At 38.1% G+C, this 26,903-nt stretch overlaps 1 protein-coding gene across 1 annotated transcript; it reads left to right on the plus strand.

Moving 5' to 3' along the window:
• The first annotated feature begins 65 nt into the window (after window positions 1-65).
• LOC121328541 (adherens junction-associated protein 1-like) lies at window positions 66-26,665 on the plus strand. The gene is made up of 5 exons (XM_041273253.1): window positions 66-665; window positions 15,470-16,245; window positions 23,746-23,833; window positions 24,179-24,421; window positions 26,238-26,665. The coding sequence occupies exons 1-5, from the start codon at window positions 637-639 to the stop codon at window positions 26,308-26,310; spliced, it is 1,209 nt and encodes a 402-aa protein (XP_041129187.1). The 5' UTR covers window positions 66-636; the 3' UTR covers window positions 26,311-26,665.
• The last annotated feature ends 238 nt before the right edge of the window (window positions 26,666-26,903 follow it).

Consider the following 26,903-nt stretch of genomic DNA (forward strand, 5'->3'; position numbering starts at 1 on the left):
TTATTATTATTATTATTATTATTTATTATTATTATATTATTATTATTATTATTGCGTTTATTTATTTGTTTATTTTGGTTAAAAAAACAAAACCCTTAACACCTCTAAAATCGGAGAGACGGCTGGGACTTGAGTGATGGTGCTTTATGAGCTTTTACCCTCTCGTGGTTTTCTAGCAACACTGGAATATATTTTTTATCGTTTTAAAATGAAAGTTTAAATGACACGACTGTTTGGGAGTCAAAACGGTGTCTAATAACACTGTTCTGATTTAAAGGACGACTTATATCTGTTGAGGACCAGCTGCGCTGAGAAGACTTTAGCGGAACGATGCAACTGCGTTCTTCCAAAACACACTGACAGAATCAGAACTCCGAAGCTGAATCGCTCCTACTTCTGTTCCTTTTGTTGTTGTGTGTTTTTTTTTGTTTGTTTGTTTTGTTTTCCGTTCTTGTTTCTAACTATATAATTTTAGAGATAACTCACGCTTGAAGTCGTGTCTGGTAAAACATCAGCATGTTCTTACTAGCCTTTTACACGGAATAAAGCGTTTTACTTACCCCTTTTCTGTGGGTACACCGAAATTCGGGAATATATAAATGGGTGACTACCTGAAGAACTAACCCCGAAGAGAAAATGCGGATAAAACAGTTCATAGCACTAAGGTAAGACAAATTAGAATCTATCTTTATTCTGTTTACTGTATTATTATTATTATTATTATTATTATTATTATTATTATTATTATTATTACTATTGTATCATTTCTGTAAAGCAACTATTTTGTATATACATAATTTAGATACATATTATAATTAATTAATAGTTGCTAAACAACATTAAATAAATAAATTTGTAATTTGGCCCAAATACAACCTAAAAAAAAAAAAAAGACCTATGTACGAATTATAATTTGATATTGCTTTTGGGTGGGGTAAACAAGTATTAACTCAATGCTACCCCCAAATGCATTATTTTCAAAGTGTTCTAGCAATATAGGCTACAGTCAGGAACTCAGTTATAAATCCAATTTCATGTCAACGGCTTGACAATGCATTATTGCATTATTGCTTTGTTGCTTTTAACTTAAATTTAATATCGTGTTTCTCAAAGCATCCGCATTTTGATGTGATAGCAACGCCGGCATTCACAGAAGCGGAGAATATTGAATTGTGGAGATTTAATTCATTTGGATGCTTCATAGCTTGTTTTCTTTAAAGAATTCTCATATACACAATTACTATACGTTTCCACTGGGGGGCGCTATTTTCACACGCTGAACCCAGACCCCCAAATGGATTGACATCATATAGAAGACAATATAGCCTTCTATAGTCATATAGAATGACAGTGCTTATAAGTAAGGTATGTCTTGTGTACAGGCTGTGGATACTGTATACATTACTGGAATATGACACAAACATATTGGACACGCTGGAGCATATGCGCCTCAAGCATGACATACATATTCATTATAAGCCACACCGTGAAAAAGAAGGCAAAACTATGTATGTGTTGGTTTTCCACTTGGATGGTCAGAACGGTTCCTCTTCTTAAAGACTACACAGCACTTGTTTCACAGCGTTCATTGCTGTATGTATTTATTCAGCATTCCGTATGAAGTTTTCATTTTGGTGCACATTCTTGTTTTTTATTAATACCAGCACAGTCTTGAAACAATTCGTCAGTGTATGTCTGTTGCTACAGAAGGATCATTCCTATGTTCGTAGTTTGCCTTTTGTTTGAGTGTTTATTGATTCAAACGTCACGAATGCAGTGTACAGAAACCCTTGGGTATTATGCTGACACCCATGACTTGATTGCATTCATTTCTCTTCAATGCCACTCAAGCGACTTGTAGTTTACACTTAAGCTAATACTCTACTACTATTACTGCTAATAATAATTTTTACTATAGACTTACATACCGAACAGCACCAGCATAGTGTTGCAATACAGCATTCATTTTAAAAATTGGGTATGGGGTGCTCCCGAGAATTGCATCCGGTAAAGGGCACTCCATGTGGAGTACAGGATGCACCCTATAGCTTGGAGTTCGCCGGTTCGAGTCCAGGCTATTCTACTGCTGGCCGTGGACGGGAGTTCCCGATTATCTGATTGGCCAGAATGGGGAGGGCTTAGGTCAGCCAGGGTGTCCTCAGCTCACCACTCACCAGCGACCCCTGTAGACTGGCCGGGCGCCTGCAGGCCTGCCTGCAAGCGGCCCAGAGCTGCGTGATCCACTGACGCTGTAGCTCTGAGGTAGCTTCGTGGCGGGGCTGCAGAGTGAAAGGAAGGGGGCGGCTGTTCGTCTTCATCTCTCCCGAGTCAGCGCTGGGGTTACAGCGGTGATCCATGCTTACGAATTGGGCATTTCAACTTGGGGAGAAAATGGGGTAAAATACAATTGCCGATTCCAAATTAAACAAACAAACAAACAAACAAACAAACAAACAAACAAACAAACAAAAACTGTGATATATCTATCGCAATATATTGAATATTAGGTATGGTTAAGATGCCCACTCATACCAGCTTATCATGTTTGCAATTGCCTGTTGTATAACTCCATGTCATGCTAAGTGAATACAGTACGCGTTCTGTACAGTTTCTAGACTCTTGTAGAAGCACACTCTTTATATCCCCAGTAGCTGCTGATTCCAATTGCTGATATTTGCTTAAAAAACAAAATACAAAATCAAAAAAGCCAGTATAGGCTGTTAAAAAAAGAAAGAACAAATCTAAATAAATAACAGATTACAGCATTTTTCTTTAAATGATTAACATGAAAGATCAAAAATCAAAATAAATACATTGCCACCTTAATCTGCAAAGTATTTCAATTATGATGACACTACGTAATTATGGCTGTTGAAAATCTTCACGCCTGCTGACTAATGCTCTTAAAAGACCAATGAAAGAGAAAGGGGTTTAAGGGCAGACACACTAACGAGCAGTGTCAGTTCTGCATTGCTGCCCGCCAATAGACACAACTTGCTTGAATGTAGATTGTAGCCAACAGCAGACTTTACGCACATCTTGTGACAACTAAACCACCCAAAGGTCCACACAATGTGGGCCAGCAAGCAAAAGGAGCAATGATCTGGAAACTGAAGTTTAATTGCAATGCAGGAGACACCAAAAGCTATGTTTACTTAAATCTGACATATTCCAACGTTTTCCTTTCCATGCAGTATGTTTCAAGATAACTGAAATGGCTGTGTAGTGGTATCAAATAAAGCACTGATACTAAAATGTAGAACTAAGGAGATACACACACACGCACACACACACACACACTCACACGCACATGCACACACACACGCACATGCACACGCACACACATGCACACACACACACACACACACACACACACACACACACACACACACACACACACACACACACACACACACACACACACACGCACACGCACACACACACACGCGCACACACACACACACACACACGCACGCACTCGCACACGCACTCGCACACACACACACAGACATAATAGCTGTTTAACCCTTTAGTGGCAATGCCTTTTTCCCTTTTATCCACTTTAGGCACTCCACTGCATTCTAATAGTGTGTGTACCGGGACCCCAGCCCCCAATATATATATAGTTCAATATCTGTAGCTGCCAATGATATAGTCTGCCACAGCAATAGTTCTTTCATGGGTTATACAATTATGGTATAATAGTGGTGTTGGTAATTTTCAATCTTTTTGGAAAGGCATCCATTGTATTGTTTTTCATTTAGAGCAAGAGTTTTGTAGTGTAAATACAGCCAATTGGCGCATGATAGGTTTACAACATTATAATAGTTGATTTGCAGCCATATGAATAGCAAACATAATTAAATCTGTCTATTGCTGTGAGCACTGCAAACCCTCTCTGGTCTTTTTTTTCGAGAAAGACAAGTTGCGAGTAGATTGAACGAGCACAGGGTATGTTAACACAGGCATGTCATTTCACACAGGGTAGGAACACAGCATGGCTTCATACGGTTTTGTTACTGTATGCTCCTTCAGTGTATAATGTATGCTATCTGATGATCTTCTGGCAACAGCATTGTTCACATCCCCACATCACAGTCAATGCTGGACCAAACTAGGATCCTTTACGCATGATACATTGTTAATGAACAGAATGTTCTGGAGTTCATTTCTCTGTACGCTGCGAAGGTCTATTGTTTGGGCTGCAAGTTACAACTATAATCTCTATCTCAGTGTGCTAAAATGTTTTTTACCAGACTATCAGCTACAACTGAGAAATATTGTATAAATGGTTGAAGTAACACAATGTACCTGGTAAAGCTTTACTCTTTATTGTCTTTTTTAATTGTTTTATTACCCAATATGTAATTTTTTAAAACAAATTATTATACATTTTTTTATATTTATTATTGTACCCTAACACACCTGTCACTTGTCAGTGCAGGTACTTGATCACTCCAACTTTTTTTTTTTTGGAAAAAAATGTTATAAAAATGTATTTTGTGATTATAATAGGAATTAACAGATCGAGTGCCTGTTTAGAGACCTTGAATACCGATACTGGGGAGTTTAATATTTTGAAGCATGAAACTTCAGTTCTAGGCATACTTACTGTTTACCGTTTTGCACTGATGGAAACTTTCTGTAAATATGAATCTCTCTCTGCAGGGTCCAATATAATGGTCCTGTCAGTACAAGAGCCACAAGGGGATGCTTTGTTTGTCTGTCTCAAGAACATGAAGATCTGGCTTTAAAAAATACAGCCAGTGCCAAAGCATGCACTCTATCATTTTCTCCCTGCATTGATCCTGCACAGATTTCCGTGCTGTTGGCAGTGAGTGAGCGCTGGATTCTACAGTTTGAGAGCGGCATTGAGGGCCATCATTAAATCCGAGTGAGATAAATAAGAGGCAGAGCTGAGCTCTGATAGCATATTGAAAGAATGCACTGTTATTCTGCTGATGTACAGTGGTGATCTGAGCGTGCAGACAAAATACAGTGTAGAATATACTGTGCTGTCTACAAGTGGAACACCTCAGACATTCAATGTTTGCTAGCTGGCTCAAACTAGAGCTCTTTATAATGTACTGATATGGTATTCAAACACCCACGCAATGATAATCCATTAAAACATCCTTTATACATACAACTCAAGTGAAACCTGCTGAATAATGTTATGTTAACATATTGAATGACGTACCGCTTCGTAGTTTTCTAAATACTTAACTGACAAAAATTGAACATTTTGACATTTCGGAATCTAACATGAAATACTGTATCACTATTATGGCTTCCTGTAGACTTTTGCGGTATCATTTTGCAGTACATGATTACATGGTGTTAAAATATCTAAATTATGTTCATATAGTTTATTTTTGTTTAAATGATGTCTCAATCCTAAAGTTGTAGGTGATTCTAAACTTTTGTACAGTTGGGTACAGAATGATGCCATGAAAGATGATCACGCCATAAAATCTAAAAGCCTTTTTAGAGCAATTGCTTTGTAGGTATCAACGTTAGATTTAATTCTATATTTCAGAAAAAAATTCAGAAATCCACGCAGAAGGTGCAGATAATAGATAAGATTCTTGATAATAATTTGTATTGTGCTTTTGCAATCTTGAAGGAATTGAGCCCTTGTTCCATAAATCACTTTTTTTTTCTTTTAGTCTAGTCAGAAAAGCCATTACGGTTGAGATTTTTCTTTCTCTATTTGACAAATGGGAACTCAGTGTTTTCTCTATTATTTTAAAACTACAGTATGCCCTAAGTTGGCACTAAAATAATTTGCAACACTATAATGCATATCTCAGTGGAATCAACAGAGTCTGCATGAAATATTAATAATACTGTAACAGCTGAGATTTGCTCACGAGCTACGCAGATGGGGGAACGAGAGAAACGCAGGAGTCTTAACGAGTTTCTGCATTCTTTCTATAATTCAGATGGATACTTACTGTGAAGGATAATCAGAAAGTATAGCAAATGCTAATTTCCCTGCTAATTCATGGTAGATGCATTCTGTTTGCTACAGACTGTCATTACTGCCTTTTCTCAGTCTCAGACGGCAACTCAAACAGACATCATTAGATCACATAAAACATTTGCAAATGCAATGTCGGTTTTACACTGCAGTGTCTGAATTTCCTTGGGATTTTATCTCTGTATTAAAAAATCTTGCTCGAATGCACCTCTAGTTATTGTATCCTTCGGCTCTATACAGTAATCAAACCACTGAAACAAGGATTTTGGTTTGCAATCACTGTCACTGAGCACACCTTTTTTCCCATCAGTGTTTTCCTTGCAAGGTTTGAACTAGTTTAACCCAGCTATTGTGGCAACTTGTCTCTTTTCATATATTCATAGATCAAACAGTTGGTTGTATTAATTTGTTTGAATAAGCTGGTCCATCTTAAATGCATCTTGTTTACTAGATGATCCTTTAAAGAGTTCAATAGAGCAGAAAGAAATGAAGCAAGCTAAGTACTGTAGAGGAGAATTGAAATATTGAAGTAAGGACTTGCGATTTGTTTTCAAGTAGGTCCTGGGGAACTGGGGAAGATGGATCCAAATGCTGAAGGAATAATAATAAAAAAAAAAACTGTTTGTGAATTTTAGTACTAGTGTTGATGAGTTAAGCATATGTTCTGGTAGGTGCTCCATGCAAACTTCCCCACAAGCCAATGTTGATAACTTATATGCGCTCAGAGACCATGCGTGCTACGCAGTCTTGAATTTGTGTCAACTGAGCATGGAATTGTAACCAGAAACTCTTTCCATTTGTGACCTAAAGCAGATTTAATCCCAGGCTCTCAGAGATGCACCTCCTAGACTGCATTACAGTCTTTATTAGCTCAGATGAGTAGAATAGAAGGTTAATGCGAGTGTAGCATGGTGGGGGCACAGGGATTGGATATTGTAAACTTATACCTTTTTAAACGTGTTATTGATTTTCAATTAAAAGAAGATGTGCATTGCAGCATTCTAACTTCATCCTTTGTCTAATCCTACATTTTAAAGCTTCAATGACTTGTTGGTGAAGCTTGTCTCTAGGGTGATTCTTGCAGCAAAATGGTTTAGTTTCATTATAGTTGAGTGACTGAAGACAGTGACTTGCTTTGGATTAATCCCTCAAATGCAAAACAAGAGTAGCTGCCATGCACAAATGTATACGTCTGCTTACAGCAGACAAATTGTAACATGCTGCTAGAAATATAGGGAACCACTGTTTGATGAGATGGGACCATCAGAAACAATATTTTGACTCACACTTACAAGATATTGTGTCAGTCATTCTGGCTTTTTTCCCCCTAAACATTAGTGAACCTAAAAGTGTCTGTATTATTACTATATTATTCCAGCTTTTCTTCAGGGAAAATTGTTGGAAACTAAAGGGATCGTTGTGAAAAACAGGAGGAAATCTGTCCTTTGCATTTCTTTGAGTTTCTTGATCACTGACCATGGGGGGAGGAAATGGGAGGGACTTGTCAGTATGTACTGCCAGATACCCCGCTTCTAAATCTTGACTGAAGTGGCAAACGATTAGAATTTAGGACAGGGGTACGTGAGATCCTGCTTTCCATCAATTCAGTCATTCTAATGCATTCTAGCTGCATTCTTTTTGAAAAGTTTCATTGTTCTGGGTGAATTTCCTCCAAAGAAGTGTGACGTCGTCAATCTTATTGAGATGGGATTAGTGAAACGGTCACCGAGCAACCTGTGAGTTCTCTAGCAGTGCCAAATTAATAGAATGAACATGTGCAGCCTTTGAAAAACTCTCCAAAAATAAGATCAAATCTAGAGAAAATAAATGCATAAAGAGAATGCAGACTCAAATGCCTGTTCAAAAGCCTAGCTACACTTGAGTTTTCACAGTATTTGAATGCATTAACATTATGTTTGCTAACATCCATGAAAGTAGTGTTTAACTTCAAAGGCATCAAAAAAATAAATGCTGTCATTATAGCTCTACTAATCTGCTGTTGTGCTGCTTGATTAACCAGATTTTTATGCAAGTGTCAGTCCCCTCACAGCCCTCTATGACTGTACCTGAATAACAGTGGGGATCAAAGGGACATGTCCCAGGTCCTGTGACATAGGCCAGATCAGAGCACTACCCCAGCAGGCGGAAGATCACAGCACTGTGCTTTAACTGGCTCCCTACAGGGTCTCTATATTCCAAACCCAAATCTTGTTTCCTGAATATCAAACCATACCGAGGACAAGCTGCTCGGGGGTGGGGGGGGGGGGGGTGTGTGCGTGCGTGCGTGAGCAGAACATCTGAAACAAACACATTTCTGTCTCTTGTGCCACACAGATGTGAAATGTATTTTGTGTTGTTTTTTTTTTTTGTTTTCTCTTTAAATAATATACCGTGGGGTCATTTTGGAAGATCTCTTTAGATGGTAGATTTTCACTTAACGCACATCGCAGGCAAGTCACCAGATGTGACTAGCGTGTGCCTAGGATTGAAGTACGAATGATAGATCAATGAAACTTAGCAACAGTAGATAATGAGGAAGAGGATGGTGTGGGTGGCATGGATTGGTTTCATATGAGGCACCGTGGTTTGTAACTGAGCTGAGGGTGTCTGGGGCTCAGGTCATTACAACAGCTTTGTATACAAGGTGCATATTTTTGTGGCTTTCTGATGCCAAGGATCCCGTCGTTTTAAAAGTGCATATTTGCTTATTCTGGGCTTAGCACAGCCTTGACAACCATACTGTTAACAAGCTGTCTTTAAGTAGAGACTTCATCAGAAAGCCATTTTCTAAATGCAGAAGATGCACCGGTTGACATTAGAAACCAAATTCCATTAAGTTAGGGTGTTATGAATGGTGCTGCATAGTCTGAACTGGGCTTTGGCATTTCTGGGGCTAGTCCGAATACTAAGCCCTTGAATTGCTGTCTCACTCTATGTCGGTGACCACCTATGGAGCTTGATTTGCAAGCTTAAGCAATGTGCTGCCATTGTGCAGTGGGTGATTTAACTCATAATGCAAATTGAACTGATCGGCATACTGGAGACAAACTTATTAAATGTTAGATTTTAATTTGAAGTACCACAGTAAGAGGGAGAGTGAGAGACCCACATGCTAGCAGTATGTCAAAGCTATTCTTGCATCACACCGAAGGATATAGAATTGGTCACAAATGCAATTGTGACAGCTCCCTGGGATGTAAGCTTGAATAACCCATGGATTAAGAGAGATGGTCTTTTACCCTAGTGGATAATATGCTCGCTTAGCAACCACAAAGATTTTAGTTTGACTCTCACAATCTGATAACCTTGCTGTACTTCTTTATATTGTAGCTGGTGCTTGGTAGACTAGAGGTGTCCAGGGCCTGCTGTGAAGGAATATATCAGCCTGCATGAAAACACACAAATACGTTGCTGAATACCGATGGGTTTCCTTGCTAAATTAGTCCCTATTTCAATCATGAAACTCATGCAATAGAATTTTTTATTTTTATTAAAGCTCGGACTAGACAACACTACTACTTCATACATATTGTTACACTGCATTCTTTGGCCTTTTGAGGTACCCCTGCCCAAAAATGAGCTTAGGTAGGGATGGCCAGGGGGGCAGGGGATAGCTGACCTCCCCGTTAGACAAAATTAAAGGCTGGGGAGGAGGTGAACTCTGGTGCACAGCAGGGATGTGATGGATAGAGGTAACATATAAATCCCTTGCTTGCCGGTCATTGGACGTTTCGTTTATCGAAAGGCAAATAAGGTACCAGCTAACCGGCTGACGATTTGTTCTGGTATTGATAACGTACATCAGAAAGTTTGGTTTGGCCTTTGCACAGCAGGGCTGGACTGTGGGAACAAGAAGCATGAAAAGAAAACCTCCCTCTCTGGGGTTTTAAGGCTAAACTGCTTCTTCGTTTCTGGGTTTCTTCTACAGAAGTCATCCAGGCCAAGCAATCCTTGTTTCATTCCAACATCATGATATTTTTACAGTGTGCATTAAAAATGTAGTAACCAGCAAGATATGTCATACCCTTGTTTATCTGGGTGAAATGCCAATGCAATGAAACAAGGGATGGGGGGAAAAAAAAGCAAAACATTGTTATAGACAAGATTGCATTTGAACGGAAGGCAATTTCAAAGTGCCTCAGTGATGCTGAAGATAGACTACTGCTCCCCTGTCACCTGAATGCTTGACAGCCCACGAGCAATTTAATGTAGCTGTATACTTGAAGCAAATCAAATTCAAATTGCCCCATGATCTTCAGACCTTAGTATCAGAAAGGGCTTCTGTGTGAATGTTGATAGCAGACGTTTGTTTTTTTTATCCAGATTCCCACAGCTTATTACAGAAAGTAGGCCACTGAGATACGCTATTGAGAGTCAAAGGCTTAAAATCAGAACCTCTGAAGAGTTAATAAAGATAGTAATTCGCAAAACGAACCGCAGAATTGGAGTAGAAAATGGGAGGCTTGTGGAGCGAGGAAGGAGGATGGGATACTTAAAAAAGTATTAGCTGAACTGGTAGCCACAGACTGAGGTTTCATGAGGTGTCTATTATATTTGTGTGGCCACTGGCTATATCTCGTGACCTAATAGAAAGTCATTGAAAAAGGACTAGTTTATTGTTCGGCATTATGTGCCCAGTGCATATATTGATTTCATATGTTTTCTTCTTGTTTGTCTAAATGCATGTTTCTATGAAAGCTTGTGGCCTTTATTATACATGCTGAACTCCTTGTTGGATTGATCTCTAGAGGTTCACAATGGTGAGGGAATGAAACCAGCTCATATGCATTTTGATAACAAAGGGTTCTCTAAAAGACCCCCAAAACCCCACACTGTGGCTATTAATAGATCTGTGAGCGTGAGGGAGCATAAGATGAGATGTTTTTAATTCTTTCAGAAATCTAACTTTATAGCACAGCTACAATACAATAACTCATGAAACAGCGCGTCCTATACAGAAAAATGTATACCTGTGCACAACAAGCAAGAGGCAAAACCACAATGCAAAAGAGCCGGGCTCATTTTCCACCCAGGGTTTTAGAGCTTTTAACCTCCTCTCATCTCACCGACAGGGGACTGGGCAAAATCTGTAATGGCAGAGTATCACATAACGCTGCCCATTACATACATATATAAGCAGTACATGCAGTACTGCATATCACATTACTTTACTTGCTTGCTGTTTTTGAGTGGAATTACCTTTCCTATTATCTGGAGCAGCGTGTAGTTTCGAGGTCTGCAGTGTTGAGAGGGTTAAGTGGAGATTTCAGTTTGAATGCAAGAGCTAATAAAGCAGTTGCAAGTGTAATAACACCCCCTCTCCACTTCCTCCAGTACATGTGTTGCATGTTTGCCCCCAGCCTGTATGGAAATCATACGCTGAGAACACAGGTTATAAGAGGGAACCTGCGTTGAGCTTCTTTCAGGCTGAAAGAACAGAAAGGGATTCAGGGCAGGCTGTCGTAGATCACAGGAATAATGTGCAGAATCATTAAACATGTAATGCTCAGCAGCATTCAGGCGGTGATCAAAGAGGCTGAAGTGTCACATGGAGAGGAAGACCTCACAGCCAAATAACCTACTGGCACGGCCACCGTGCAATCTGTCGAGGTGAAAAACCTGTCTGTAAATTTAGACCTTTTTTAATGACTCCTGCTTCTGTACGTAGGACCTGTATAGCAGTCACTAAGAAGGTACAGTATTACCTGAAGATGCTGGGCATTAATACTCCTGCTGTAATATGCTATTGTCTAGAATTCCGTTACATATACAATATACAATGAAAAGTATATATACTTAGGCATTCAGAAAAATGTGTATCATATCAAAATAATCTGACATGATTCGTACCTTCATAGATTAGTCATAATTGTGCCTATTCAGTGCTGATGACAGTTAATAAACAAATTGCTAGATTGGTACTGCAGTAATCAGATTTTATTTATTCATTAAACAAATGTAATATTAACTCACTTATAACACACTACAATCAAGAATAAATACAGCTTTTGTATCCAAAAAACGTTGTGAAATATATGCTGTATTCAGTAGAGAGTGGGCTGGAAGCAAGTCCTAGTGGTGTCTAGGTAACAGCAATGATGCTGAATATAGATAAGTTCTACATTTTAAGACTGTGTTGCTGCCGTGTTACACTGTAGCTAAACTCATACCAGCACAGCATACTTTGTGTTTTCTAGTCATTTAAACTGCTTTAACCCTTTTATGTCTCTATTGCAACCTTGTCTTTTTTTGCTGTAGTTATTTTTAAAGGACAACATGTTTGCATTGTGCACGGATATGGCAAAGTCTTCACGTGTCGAAGCAAAAACATTTGACTTTTAGGCAGCAAAGATCTTTTCCCCCCTGCTTCGCTTCACACATCTGTCTGGTCTGAGAAGTGTATTTACCAGTGCTGTTCCAGAATACATTTCTATCTAACAAGTTGAGTTCTTGGATGCAGTTCTCATTTGCAAGATTCGGTAATGTTTTTTTTATTTTTATGTTTTATTTATTTTTGAGTTGTAATCAATGCCTATTTGAGTATAAGGCTGTCTGGATCATAGCCAAACAACTGAAAACAATGCAGATGTTGGAGACGGCTCTAATTGATGTATTCTTTACCCGCTTGATATGAAAGCACAAATGCACAACATTAGCAATATCTAGACTGGACTGGACTGATAATGCTACTCACCCACTTTTATCATCCAGTGAGCATCACAATAACATTCTCTGCCTAGGGACTTTATTTGCTTATCGCGTAAAATGAAATTACAGTCATTATGAGTTATAAGGTTTTAAAGTATGCTTCTGCAGTTTTTAATTTTCATGTTTGTTTTTTTTTTATCTGTATCAGCTGTGACCTTTGCTGGCCCCACCTGGTCTGTAGTAATCGTACGATGAAGAATATGGGACCAGCAGAGTTCAAATGTGATTTCCTTGGAATCAGGAAGTACTCATAAAGGAACTGGAAACTAGGATTCTACTAGCTCAGATAGTGCCCAGTGGATTCTGATGCACCTCACCACTAGAGGGAGCCAAGATGCTGCCATCTAGTGAGAGCAGAAAGACATGTTTCTCATACTTGACAATCAAACACAGAGGGCAGGTGCTGTACAAGCCAAGCCAACAAGCCATCGATTCTCTCTTACTGTCCCTTTGGATATAATGTGTGGGTGGGTGTGTAGGTGCATAAGTGTATTTTAACAGTGGAATATATCACTCTTTGCTAATGGATAACACCCACACTGGCCTTTTCTTGTGTGTCTAAGTAGACACACACAAGATGACCCAAAGGAACAAGTAGCTCCCATGTTTATTTATTTAGTTATTATTATTTTTAAAGCACGGATCACTTTGTCATCTAACACATCCCACTCCTGTCTGTTGCAGTATTCTGTATGATTTAGAGCTGTTTGATTACATTAACTTTTGGCATGTTATTGAGACTTCTACAAATGTGCAAAATTATATTTCACCCATAAACATTTATCTTGGCACTGTTTTGTTAAATAATATTATTTATTTATATATATTTATTGCTTCGCTTGCACTTTACCCATCCAGGAATGCTGAGAAATCAAAACCGTAAGCAGGTTGCTTGTTTAATTTGCCTGTATAGAAGCACCTAGATAATTTATGGGTGTGATTACATTTTAGACTGAGCCAGCATCGGAATATACTGACTAAATACGGGGACAACAGAATTACAATTTCCCCTTTGCTTTTGACTTTTTCATAGAGCTCAAAATATAAGTTAGCTGTGCAGCATCCAAAAACGAGTACTTAAGATCGATCTTTCTTTCTTTCTTTCTTTCTGGATATAGTGTATTATTTACACCCCTGTTCTTTGAGAACAGAAGGAGCAGATCTTCAGGATTCACTAAAGCATCCATCTGTGTAACAGTCTTAATCTTGCCAGACAATGTGCGAATTGAGATGACAGGTCACCAGTGCTGAGAAGCCATTGCCAAACCAATGATGATAGGGTGCTAATTAATGAAACCCACTACTATTCAGATGACTCCGTCCAACCCCCCAGTCTCCCCGAAAAAAAAAAAAAGAACTGATGCCTTACGATTGACTGGAAGAGGGGTGAGGATTGATTGGAAGAGGGGTGAGGATTGACTTGAGGAGGGGTGACGACTTGACTCAAGGAGGGGTGAGGATTGGAGGAGGGGTGAGGATTGACTCGAGGAAGGGTGACAACTGAGGATGTCCTAAAATGGACACTGTACATGTAGAAGTGTGTTAACTATTTAAAATGCTTTTAATCATGGTCCTCAAATTGGCATCCTAGGTTTTAATGACCTTGTGAGTAGACTATATTGCCAGGACTTTACATGAAAAGTGAACATATTATATAACTAGCTGATGCACTATTGCACTACTAATATGTCATTGTAGATATAACTCATCATAATCCTATCTCATTACATCCTATTTCATATGGTATTTTAATAGTATTATTTGCACTTACTGTAAACTATTTTGCATTTCAATATGCATTGTAACCCTGTACTGCCCTGTAACACCTTGGATAAAGGTGCCTGCCAAATAAACAAATAATAATAATAATAATAATAATAATAATAATAATAATAATATAATATAATAATAATAATAATAATAATAATGAACCAGCACCAATATAGTAAAATGTAACGAAATAATAAATGCGTGCTTTAGTAGATAGCTGTGAATTTTCTGCTCCTATGTTCCTATTTTCCCATGCACTGAATTATATGTACAGTGTGATGAGGAACCCATGATAAGATCAAGGTATGTCACTGAATCAGAAGCTGTGCCCACGCTGAGTTACACAGTAATCTGATTTCAGACAAGTGTCTAAAAAGATGCATGAGCTTGGTTTGTTTTCTTTACATGTGTTTACATTATATCACATTTCTTTCTAGCATGTCTACTATAATATTGCATGTACTATAATAGACCGGTAACACTGTAGTTTAGGGATCTGTTACAAATGATTAGAAACAATAGCAAAAAAAAAAAAAAAAAAATTGGCAAAAGTGTATAATAAGTGTACTGCAAAAGCAAAGCAGCCCCATACAACTGGTGAGACACACATATAAAGACAGACAGGCTGTATCCGTTACAACTGATTATGAACAATAGGAAAAAAAATGGTACTAACAGTCATATTATTTCTAATCATATTCTGTAATTGTTAATTGCATAATTAATAGAATGTTTATAGCTTGTTTAAAATCACTTATAATGGATACCTAAATTAAAAAGTGTTACCTAAAAGACCTGGTGGGGTTGAATTGCAGTTTTGTTAACGTTTCTGATAATATAGGCAGTTTATATAGATATAATTATTCAAGCACGCCTACTGCAACAATTGAAATACTAATTATACACCCATTTATCTTATATAGACACTAAGTAGATATACTCCAGTATGAAAACAGTACAACAGTAACCATGCATTCACTGTTCTTTTCCTTTTTTTTGCCTTTGCAGTTCAATGCCTGCCTCTAGACCAGGTGGCCCTGCTGGATGTCATGCTTGGATTCTACTAGCGATGATTCACCTTACCATGGACTTCTGCTCCTGTAGCCCTGTAACTCAAGGCTCAGGACTCAAACTCATATCAAGGTCTTTGCCCCGGCACAGGCTGCCTCACAGCCCCCTGTGGAACTTACAGAATGTGCACCACTGGAGAGCCCTCAGCCCTTGGTGGAATAGAGCCCTTCGTCCTGAGCTGCTACACCACAGGAAAGAGGAGCAGGCACCAACACAGAGGAGTCATAAGCACAGAGGATCGTTACTTAAAGTCCTTCTTTGTAAAGAATGCCAGCCTAAATATTCTTCTAGTAGAAACGCAGACCCTTTGGTTTCTCTTCCAGCCAGAAACTCAGCTCAAGTGACCTTTTTAAAAAGGCCCAGGAGGCAAGTCAGCAGCGTGTGGGATAGTTACGACTATACCCCGGAAGGGTGGACAACAACAATGCCTGAATTTATAGAGTGGGGACCGACCGGGGAAGATGACACAGGCATGGGGGAGGATAAGCAGGAGCACAAGACAAACAGAGGGGCCCCAAACTCCACTACATTTAGAAGAACCACAACCACCACCACTGCTTCTATGACTACAACCAAACAGTCCTCGGTCACAACAAAAATGAGCCATGCAGTGATCACAATCTTCCCAGGGAAACAGATGACAACGGAGTCCAGGCATGTCCGAGTAATTAGCGAGACAGCTAGACCGCCCAAGCAAACTATAGACACAGCAGGTACTCCTAAAATTCTACTGAGGTAACAGCTGCCAGTGTTGTCGATTTAGGCAAGTGCATTTGCACAAAGGCTGGAGTACACGAACAGCAGCATATTTAGGAATTAATCTTGCTTTGACCTTTGACTGGCCAGTTTTTTTTTTTAAAACCTTTAGGCTATTAATGATAAATAATGTATTGTTTACTTATTTATTTTGCTGCATTAAATCTGGTTCTGCTATTACTGTCTAGGCATCCCAGATTATTACCTTTATTGACATAGAATTGTAGCCTGGGGTTTTTTTTTTTTTTTTTGCTAAATAAAAAATTTCTAACAGTATTATTTTGGACAGATTTCCAATTTGTATTTGATCCCTATTTTTAATGTATGAACATATTTTTTTAGATTCATATTGAATGAAAGCGGTGTTTTTTTAAGGGAGGGGTGAGGGGGCGGGGTTAGGGTTAGGGTTATAACTATGACTCGCATGCCCTAGATAGAAATTTGAAGAAGACCTACCTGCACTTTTCATCAAAATACTTGAACAACCCCTGTATTTCAGTCAGAAAACTCACAAGATAGATTATTTATTAAAACAGACTAGGCAACTATACTACAATTAATTTATGCTGCGTTCTTTGGCCTGTGGACTTGCCTTTCGAGGTACCCATGAATTAGTTTGCAGATAAGTGGAGAGGCTGGCTGTAGGGGAGCCATGGGCAGGGGGGCAGGATAGCTGCCCTCCCCATTAGACGAAACCAAGTAAACACAGAGGTAAACTATAAATCCTTTCCTTGACGATCATTGGACATAGTGTTTATCGAGGGAGGAATCAGAAACCAGCTATTTGATTGATTTCGTCTGGTGTGGGAAGCGCCTGACATATATTTGACGTGATTTGAATGAATGCAAATTGAGTTCCCTGCCAGAACCATCGCTTTGCTTAATGAACTACAGTGGTCTGCAGGATACCCTTGAGAGAGTGCAGTGTGTCTGTGGGGCTTGCAGGCATGTTGTGTTTCAGATAGCAGTGACCAGCACTGAGGGCTTTCTTGTTTTCAGCTAGCCGGGTTGGTTCATGATGCTGGCCAGGAGCAGGTTGAGCTGAACAGCTTTATTAAAACCCCTTTACTGCGATGTCTGTTGTCTCCACTCCTAAATGAGTCTGTTAGCAGTAATCCTGGTTTGGGATTTTATATACAGCTATGGCCAAAATGTTTGCATCACCCTATAGATTTAACCAATTTTGCTTCATGACGTCAAGGTTTTGGCGTTAGCTGTTCCTGTTGGGTCCAGTAAGACTCCAGTAAATATTTGTTCTAAGTCCCAACACCAGCTCACCATCAGAGGCTGGGATTGTAAGCAAGCTTCTTAAAGCAGGCCTTCACAGTGAATTCAGGGCAGCTTTGGAAAAGATCCTATATTGCAAGTAATGGAACAACCATCAACTCTTAAAAAAAAGTTGTTGTATTTTTTAATGTTGATGCAGCACCCTCTTAAAACTGTGCAAAGCTAATTTTTAAAAAAAGTTTTTTATTTTTATTGTATGGTCTATGGATTCTAATTCAAATTAGATTTGCATTGATCATTTACTCAATTAATCAGGCGCTTTTGCCAGGTTGTAAACTAGCCATAATGATTTTGTTTAAGCATCATCAAAAATTGATTTGGGAAGACATTGCTTTATTACTTTGGTGCTGGAACAAAATCACTGCAGTCAAATAAATTAGATTTAGCAGCAGGTGATTTAGACCCTTTGCCTCTTAACAGACTGATGTGCCAGATATTCCACACTTACAATCTCTTACCTTTACATTGCTGCTGCATTGCTCACAGCAATATCCTCTACACAGCAGCACTTTATTATTTTTTACATTAAAAGGTAGACTTTTACACATCATCCAATGATAGCTATAGCAGGAACTGCCCAAATAATTCAAAAGAATAGCTCTGTTTTATTATGCTCCACAACGTGTAATATAGTGAAAGCGTGCTAAAGCATAGGTAACCCTTATAAAGCCCATAGAGATATAATAAAGCAGAAATGATTACCTTGCCTGAGATGTACAGTTGTGCAAGAATTAAAAAGCTGTATATGAACTACAGATCCAGTGAACTAACCAAATTAAAATTGTGTCTTTTAGTGTCTTTTAGATTTTATGGTAACCCTTTACATTACGTGTCTCTAATTACTGTATGTTTACATAGTAGTTTCTTAGTAAATACATGTATTCTTACACAATTACAATGTTATTATGTATAGTTACAATGTATTTAATGTGTACATTCTTTTTTGCATGATATAACCCTAATCCTAACCCTATCCGTAAACCTAACTTTAAACAGAACCCTAACTCCTTTTCTGATACAAATGTGTGCTTACATATGTCTTGCAAAAATATTTACATGTTAAGCACATTGTAACTATGCATAATAACTTTGTAATTATGTGTAAATACACATGTATTTACTAAGTAACTACAATGTAAGTACACAGTAATTAGAGTCCCAATGTAAATGGTTACCGAGTGTATCACTTGCAACGTGTTAAGCATCCAGTAGGTGGTGTTGATGTATATACTGCACAGTAATCTACAGCTTTCATCTGTACAAAGATCCATTTGGAAGAGAAGTTATATAGTTACAAGTTATGAGTTTATATGTTATCACACAATCTCTCAAACTGGGGGGTCAGTGTCACATAATATGCTACCCGCTGAAACCTTCTGCTTTTTTCAATTTTCAAAATTATAAGTATAACGCTTTCTAAAATAAGAGAGCAATTGCAAAATAGAAGACCACATAAAACATGCCATTACAAACTGGATGACAGCAGGTAGCAACAGCTCCATTATCAATGTTTGTGACACATTTTTTTTTCAACACAGGAGAGCTATTTACTGAGCTTGTATGCTGGCAATGATAGGCTTTGGCAGGAAAATAACAGGACAAAATGGGTCAAACTGACAGTAATAAAAACGGTCTAGCAAGTGGATAGGACTCTTGGAAAGAGAAAGAATGAGATTAAAATAGCCTGGAAGAACACACATCTTGCATGTGTCTGCATTTACTTAACAACAGCCACTGGGGCCTGATTGATTATTAGCTTTGAACGCCCGTGCTCGATGCACTTTGACTTTGATTGGCTGTACCTTCTGCTCCTCTCAAGTGTAAATCTGAGAGCTCAGAAGTGCTGATACCACTGGGAAGACTGCTCATGACCATCCTTAACTTTTAGTCACGTAAAAAAGCTAAGAGGCTGAGCTTCCAGAAAGAGGCAGTATGTGCTTCATGGTGACACGTTAGTCGTTGCCAAGAATAATAATTCTAATTTTTAATTAGGGGTTTGTTAGCGGATTTGTTGCAGAAAACTTAAACAGGCAAGCAATCCCCCAGTAGGGGGCCACACACTGGTTGTTCAATTAGAGGACTAGTTATGGGTCTTTTGTTTGAATGTCAGATTATTATTATTTTTCATTCCTTCCAATGATAGCTCCCTATTCCAATTAATTATTGGAGCATGAGCTGAAATTAGAAGTGTAATTGTCTAAAAGAAGAGAAAATAGCAATTGTTTTTCATTTGGCAGTTTGAGCTGGATGTTTGCCACTGAAGTACTCAATATATTTGCCGACCTGGGCCAAGTATACAACTAGATCAGAGAAGTCTTTTATATACGTCTTTATTGAATTACACATTTGTTAAACTTAAAGAAAAAGACGATCAACTTCTTAATTCTTATCATCCTCATTAAAGGTCCTGCTTTCATTGTGTTGAAGATATGTTGGTTCTTCGCTTGTTAATTTAGGATTAACAATTTTGTTATCTGTTGTCTTTAACAGGCGCACATACATTTGTTCATTGCCTTGTCCTGGTTTTAAGTTTTTAAATCTAGAACTATTAAGGAATATGTATGAGCGCCGTAGAAAAAAACAAACTCCATTATTCCTCAGTCTGCTGAATTAAGAAGTCAGCTACTATATGCATTTTTATGATCTGACTGCCATGCAAGGGAACAAATAATGCTTACAGGGAGATGTCAAGAGAAAGTCAGGCTGATTCCTGCCAAGAAACAGAGGTTATGGCTGATCTTTTATTGAGAGTGCAGCCACAATGAAAAAGTGAAAGGAAAGACAAGTGTTGTATTATCCAGGTAGCACCATAGCAGATGTGTTAAGTCCAGTTTAATGCCCATTTCTGTTTTTGTGATGTGTTATAGCCTCACATATCAGACAGCTCTGTGTTCTTGTTAAATCTGAAACACAGTTCAGACTAGCAGTAAAGCCCTTACAGAAAACCACGCTAAGCTCTTATATGCTCTAGAGGGATTTATATATTTATAAAATATGTGAACAAATAAACATTAGAGTCACATGTAGAACTGAAACATTTGTCAACACAGCTAGTTGTATCATGTGTCATCTTTTTTTCAAATAAAAAAAAAAAATTGTGGCAGATTTAATAAAATAGATTGATGAATACTTGCTTATCTGGTCTTAGCGAGGAGGAACCACAGACAACCAAGAAGGAGTTTCTTAGTTCTGAACATTTTTATATGTGCACAGGTATCTTGGTAGAGCAGCAGCTCCACTTTCTTTCATTGACACTCCAGCAGTCACCAGGACACTCAAGGGAGCTACCAGTAGCTCACTACAGAGATGCTAGTTACCACGGCAACCGGAAGGAAAGGCCTGGATTCTTGTTGTTGACAGTGATGCACTGTTAAATAAAAGAAAAAAAACAAAACAAATTAAAGCAAACACTAATACAGACACATATGGTCTGACAGGCAATTTACACAGTGGCCACGTTGTAAACTTAATCGAATGAAAAGACCCAGTTTGCGTCAACGTTTGTAAAAGGTCTATGCAGTTCACTTCAGGGCCAAGCCTTTTTTTGGTTTTGTTTGTAGGTGTTGACAGCAGATGCTAGTACAAAGGTAATTTAGATATGAAGTGTGTTCTCTTATTGATGTGGAAATCTCTAGACAGTTCTTTGTTGATTTATCCCTGCACCTAATCCAACACTTTGCGATCCAAGGTGATTGCATTGTAACTTTATCTATAGTGAGAAGGCAGTTCAGCTAATTGACTCGCATCTTTCAAGGCTCATTTCTTAGTCTCGGCTCAGCAGAAATGACAAAGAAAGACATTCTGACACAGACATTAATTGGCAATTCTGAGACCAAAGAGAGCGTTTCCCCTGTGGAGGAATGTGCGTCGGACCTCTGCACACTTCAGCTGCTGGCTGACACATTTTCCATACTAAATTAAGAGACCAGTTGATAACATTTGCTGTTTGTTTTTGAGCATCAAGAGTATCCCCATAAAGAGTATTAGGTAATATGAATTGATCATGCACCTGCTTTTGTGTTTTTATAGGAAGTGCATTAATCCCCATTTTTTGGTCCCAGCAACTGGAAAAGTGTTTTATTGTGATGCTTATACCTTTATATTTACATCAAACTGTTATTTTTTGCAAACATTTAAGCTAGTTTATTTCAGCTTGTGGTTGACTTGAGATTGTCTGATTGTAGGATAAAATAAGTATTATTCATGGCAACAAACATGAGCTCTAAAACTGTACATATGTCAATACGTTACTGACCAAGTGTAAAATGTTACCAGACTGCAATTAAAAACTCAACCGAGTGGAGCAAACTTCAAGTAAGATCATTCTGTGCTAAATAACGCTCCCCTTTGAAGTCTGGTACCATGCTGATGCAACACATAAGCATTGCATTGGCACGCCCTTGAGAGACCACCTTTCTCATGCCCCCAAGCAAAATGCACTTTCTTTTTGGAGGGCTGTGTCTGCTTCGATTGGCCTCTCATTGCAATCAACATCAAGGCTCAGAACGCAATGGAGGGTGAAATGACAGGGCCCTCATTCCTCATAATCTGGGTCAATAAATTCTAACAAAAACCCCTGGAAAGACCGCAACTCAAACAATGTCACTCACAGGACACAGCACCGCAAGCACAAGGTGAAAAAGGATTAGCTTTCACAGGAGCAATAGAAATACTCAAATGTGACTAACTAAAAATGATTACTATTAGTATTGTTTCTACACGAATAACGAATGCTGTCTGTATTCCTTTGAAGTCTATTCTATTCTATTCTACTCTTTATATGTGTAATTGAAGCATCACGTTTGACTGGCACCTGTGCATGGGGTTGTGGGTGCAGGTCTAATAGACCTAAGGGAGTGTGTAGCTCAAAGACTCCACATGCTTTAGCTCTGTTCCCATTGGCTAGTTTTGGGGATCTCTCGATAGCGGAACACTCACATGTGGTTAGTGCTAGAGGAAGTAGAATGAAGGCAAGAAGAGTACGAGTTGGTTGATGGCTACAGGAAGAGGGGCGGAATTGTAAGGAAATAGTATCAGAAGGCTTAGGGTGAATTAGGAACAAGGCACTGCCCTCTAATTATGTTTTCCTAATAAGTACACACTGGTTTTGTGTATTGCACCCCTTTAATCAGCAAACCTGTACAGCAAAGGTGTTTGAAATCACAGGCCACTGATTCGGCTTGTAAGGTAAAAGTCTTTCCTAATAGGTTTAACTTCAGCTTTGGTTTTAAAACTATGAAGTGAAAAAAAAGATATATATATATATATTAATATATATTATATATATATAATATATATATATATATATATATATATATATATATATATATATATATATATACTGCCAGTAAAATGTTTTACTTATTTCAAGAATAGTGCCTGCTAATTAGAGAGAAAGGGGAGAAGGAGCAGAACTAGGCTGTACTTTCATTCATCTTCGTTTCGTACAAAGTGATGCGAAATTAGCAGTGCATCATATTAATTAGTCACAAATTAGCAATGTTTTACTCTATTGACATTCATTGTATCTGAAAGGTACCAGAATTTCCACTGCCAATTGCCCCATGGCCAAACAGGTTTAAGACCAAAGTTAACATGTAACATGCACAATCAGTAACACTTTATGTTGTGTCTTTAATTACTGTGTATTTACATAGTATTTATTTAGTAAATGCATGTGTACGTACACTTGATTACAATGTTATTATGAGTAGCTACAATGTACTTAATGTGTAATTTTTGTTTGCATGATATAACTCCAACCCTAACCCTTACCCTTTTCTGATACAATTTTGTACTTATATAAATCGTGCAAAAAGATTTCCGTGTTAAGTACATTGTACCTATGCAGAACAACATTGTAATTATGTGTAAGTACCATTTTTTTAAAATTATGTACAGTAGCTACTATGTAAATACACAGTGATTGGAGACACTTCATATAAAATGTTACTGTTTTATCTTCTAAAATGTGTTTATCTGAATTTCCCTGTCAATGTTATAATGGTACAACCACTCTACCAGTTAGGTCTACAGTATCACAGCTCACTTGCATTCTCCTTGCATTCATTGCTTTTTTATTACACACCAGAGATTTGAATGGTTTTGCTGTTTTTGAAAGCTTGGATCTTGTGTTATGTCCTACCCTTTTTTTTTGTATTTGTTTCCAGGCCTGGCAGTTCACCAGATTATCACAATCACGGTTTCTCTTATCATGGTCATCGCAGCTCTGATAACAACACTGGTCCTAAAGAACTGGTAGGAGAGAGACCCTTCATCCATCTTTTTTAGTTTTTGCCCCTTTTAAAAACTTCAGTAATGTAAAAACACGATCACAATACATGTAAAGATGCATCTTTAAAAACAACAATGTCAGCCACTGCTCTTGACATGGTTTTTGTGCTCGTTTATCCATTTCAATGAAACACACGTTTGCAATTGGGTTTCGAATTTGTGCAATTAAGCTGTAATTGCAGAGAAATATATATTTTGGAATATTTTAACCTCCAATGTAGTTAAAACAGGCTTAAACCTAATTGTTTTTTTTTTCTTTAGCAGGAAATAAAGTGATGTTAATTAATAATCTTGCCGGCTATTTTGCAGCTGTGCACAGAGTGGAAACGGACGACGCAGCAACCACCAGCGAAAGACTAACCAGCAAGAGGAAAGCTGTCAGAATTTAACTGATTTCACACCTGCCCGAGTTCCCAGCAACATGGACATCTTCACGGCCTACAACGAGAGCCTGCAGTGCTCCCATGAGTGTGTGAGGACAGCAGTGCCGGTCTACACAGACGAAATGCTACAACAGACCCCTGTGTACAAGACAACCTTTAATGGAAATAGGTGAGTATCCCTTTAGAGATGATAACCCTCTGGGTACAAGAAAAGGCGTTATAAAATTATGTATTTATTAGTTTCAGCACAACCGCTATCTAAAGTAATTCAACTGGGGTCTGTTAGAAAGAATGCGCTAAGGATAAACAAACAGTTTTGTTTTTTTAACACATTGTTAATGAAATCTTACCTTTCCTTTTACACATTTCAGCTCGTTTGGTGTAATCTGTTGGTAAGCCTCGGGAGCCTGCACTGTTGCAGTGGTGTTTTCTTTGCTGGGTTTAGGTTGAGTAAAGATAAACTTACATGATATTCTCTGCTTAAACAGACTGTTAACATTTTTTTGTGTGTATTATTGGTGCGGAGATTTGGAGGGTAATCCCATAACAGGTTTTACTGTCAATCAAGGACAACTCACTGTTTCCCCCAAGGTACAGAAGGAATCAAGAGATATTGTCCTCCAGTTTAATAATGTAATCATGGTCCACAGACAGATCAGAGTAGTGTATCTTCTAGTTATAAAATTAAACCAGCTATCTTGATTGATATATGTAGCTGACAGCATAGGACGGAAATGGAATATGGTTCCTAACAGAAGTTGTAAAACGACAATATAATGGTGTAAAGATTTGTTTTTCAATCCATTTCATCAAATGTCTACATTTGTATGTGTTGTTTCATTTGGATTTTAATTTATTCATGTTTTTTTTTTTTTCCACTGGGCTCCAAGCGTTTGGTTGACATACTGCCCTGCGTCTCTTTATTGAATCGGATCTTAGCATTGTTTATTTTTATATTGATGGCGGTCTTATCTTGAAACCACATCAGCACCTGGTAAAAGTTAAAAGATTTTTTTTTTTTTTTTTTGTTTATAAAAACAAAGCTTTGTTATAAAATAAAAGTAGTTGCCAGTATGGATTCAACTTGGTTCGTAGTTATGACTCAAACAAAGCACCCAAACATTACATTTCTACATGCCACGTAGGACATTTCTATACCCTTTTAAGTTATCTGCTAACAAAGCTAACTTGCCTTTAGAGCATAACTACAGAAGGCATTCAGAACAAGCAAAATAGGATTTCCTTCCAACCACAAATTGAGTTATATCCTGGAACCAGACCTGCTATGTAGAAGTATAAATCCATTTGCACACTCACTGTTTTTCCAGTAGCATCTCATACTCTTGCCACGCTCATAAAACTTATAAAGATCCAACTTATATCAGGTATATTCTGCTTGAACCCTTGCAACATATTTTATGTGTGCTATTCCATCTTAATAGGGATTAAAGCCAGATCTCATGCTCACTGTACCTTAGAGCAAGTTCGTTTATATTTGATGGTATAAATGCTGGGATAATAAAAGCTTCCTGTACTTCATTAAGCTTAAAAAAACCTGTAATGGTGTCGATATGCTTAAGATATTCCTGGTAGGTCACTAAGCTTAAATCCAGTTTGAAATCATGCTTATAGTATCACTGTGTTGGCTTTGTGATCTGTTCTGTAGCAGAGGAGAACTGTAGGGCAGAGATATTGTATCTGTAAGCTATCTAATGATATAATTAAATTGCGTAAGACCCAATAATATTTTTTTTATTGGAGATTAAAAAAAAAAAAAAAAAAAAACAACAAACAAAAAAAGCAGTATTGATAGATATATATTATATATATATATAATATATATATATATATATATTATATATATATATATATTATTATATAGCAAATCTAAGGTTTCTTTTTTTTGGTGACAGGCCTGCTTATTAGGCCTGCATGTTGTGTGTTAAGTATCAGCTCGCGCAAGCCCATTTTTCTGCTCGCTGCAGACCCTCGCCTGCTGAACGGCAGCTTATCCCAGTGGCCTTTGTGTCTGAGAAATGGTTTGAAATCTCCTGCTGACTGGCCGAAGTCCCTTTACTTCCTGTGGGCGGGGCAAACTCCATGTTTCTGTTTCCTGGTACGTACAGCTATTCATACGTTTTCTTACCCAACCCAACCCCATCCACCATTTCCAAGCCGTCTCCATGCATTCAGAACACTCTGACACTAAGCAGGGAATCCTCTTTCTTTTAGCCCCTGATATACCTCTCTCCATTGATTCTGTATGTTCAAAAAATTATACGTTCCCTTCGCATGCATATAGACCAGGCATTCATAATAAGCACAGGTTGCTTTCCTTTAGGGGAAGAAACCAAGCTGTATGAGATGCTGAAATAGGCAGAGTCTGCAGTCATTAAACTTGGAATGCATTGATCATCCCCCACAACCCCCCACCCTCAACTGATAACTCCCACTTCAGATAATTCACAGGATAAGGTAGGGTATTATCAGAGCCTACTAATGTGGTATCAGTGTTGTTATCATCATTACAAAAATCATGGTCTGTTGTCCATTTCTGCATGGGCCTGCTTTGTAAGTCAATAGAGGTCTAGTTTATGATTTAACACAATCTGTATTATTATTATTATTATTATTATTATTATTATTATTTG

This window comes from Polyodon spathula, chromosome 16 (genome assembly GCF_017654505.1).
Source record: "Polyodon spathula isolate WHYD16114869_AA chromosome 16, ASM1765450v1, whole genome shotgun sequence".
In the NCBI taxonomy this organism is placed as follows: domain Eukaryota; kingdom Metazoa; phylum Chordata; class Actinopteri; order Acipenseriformes; family Polyodontidae; genus Polyodon; species Polyodon spathula.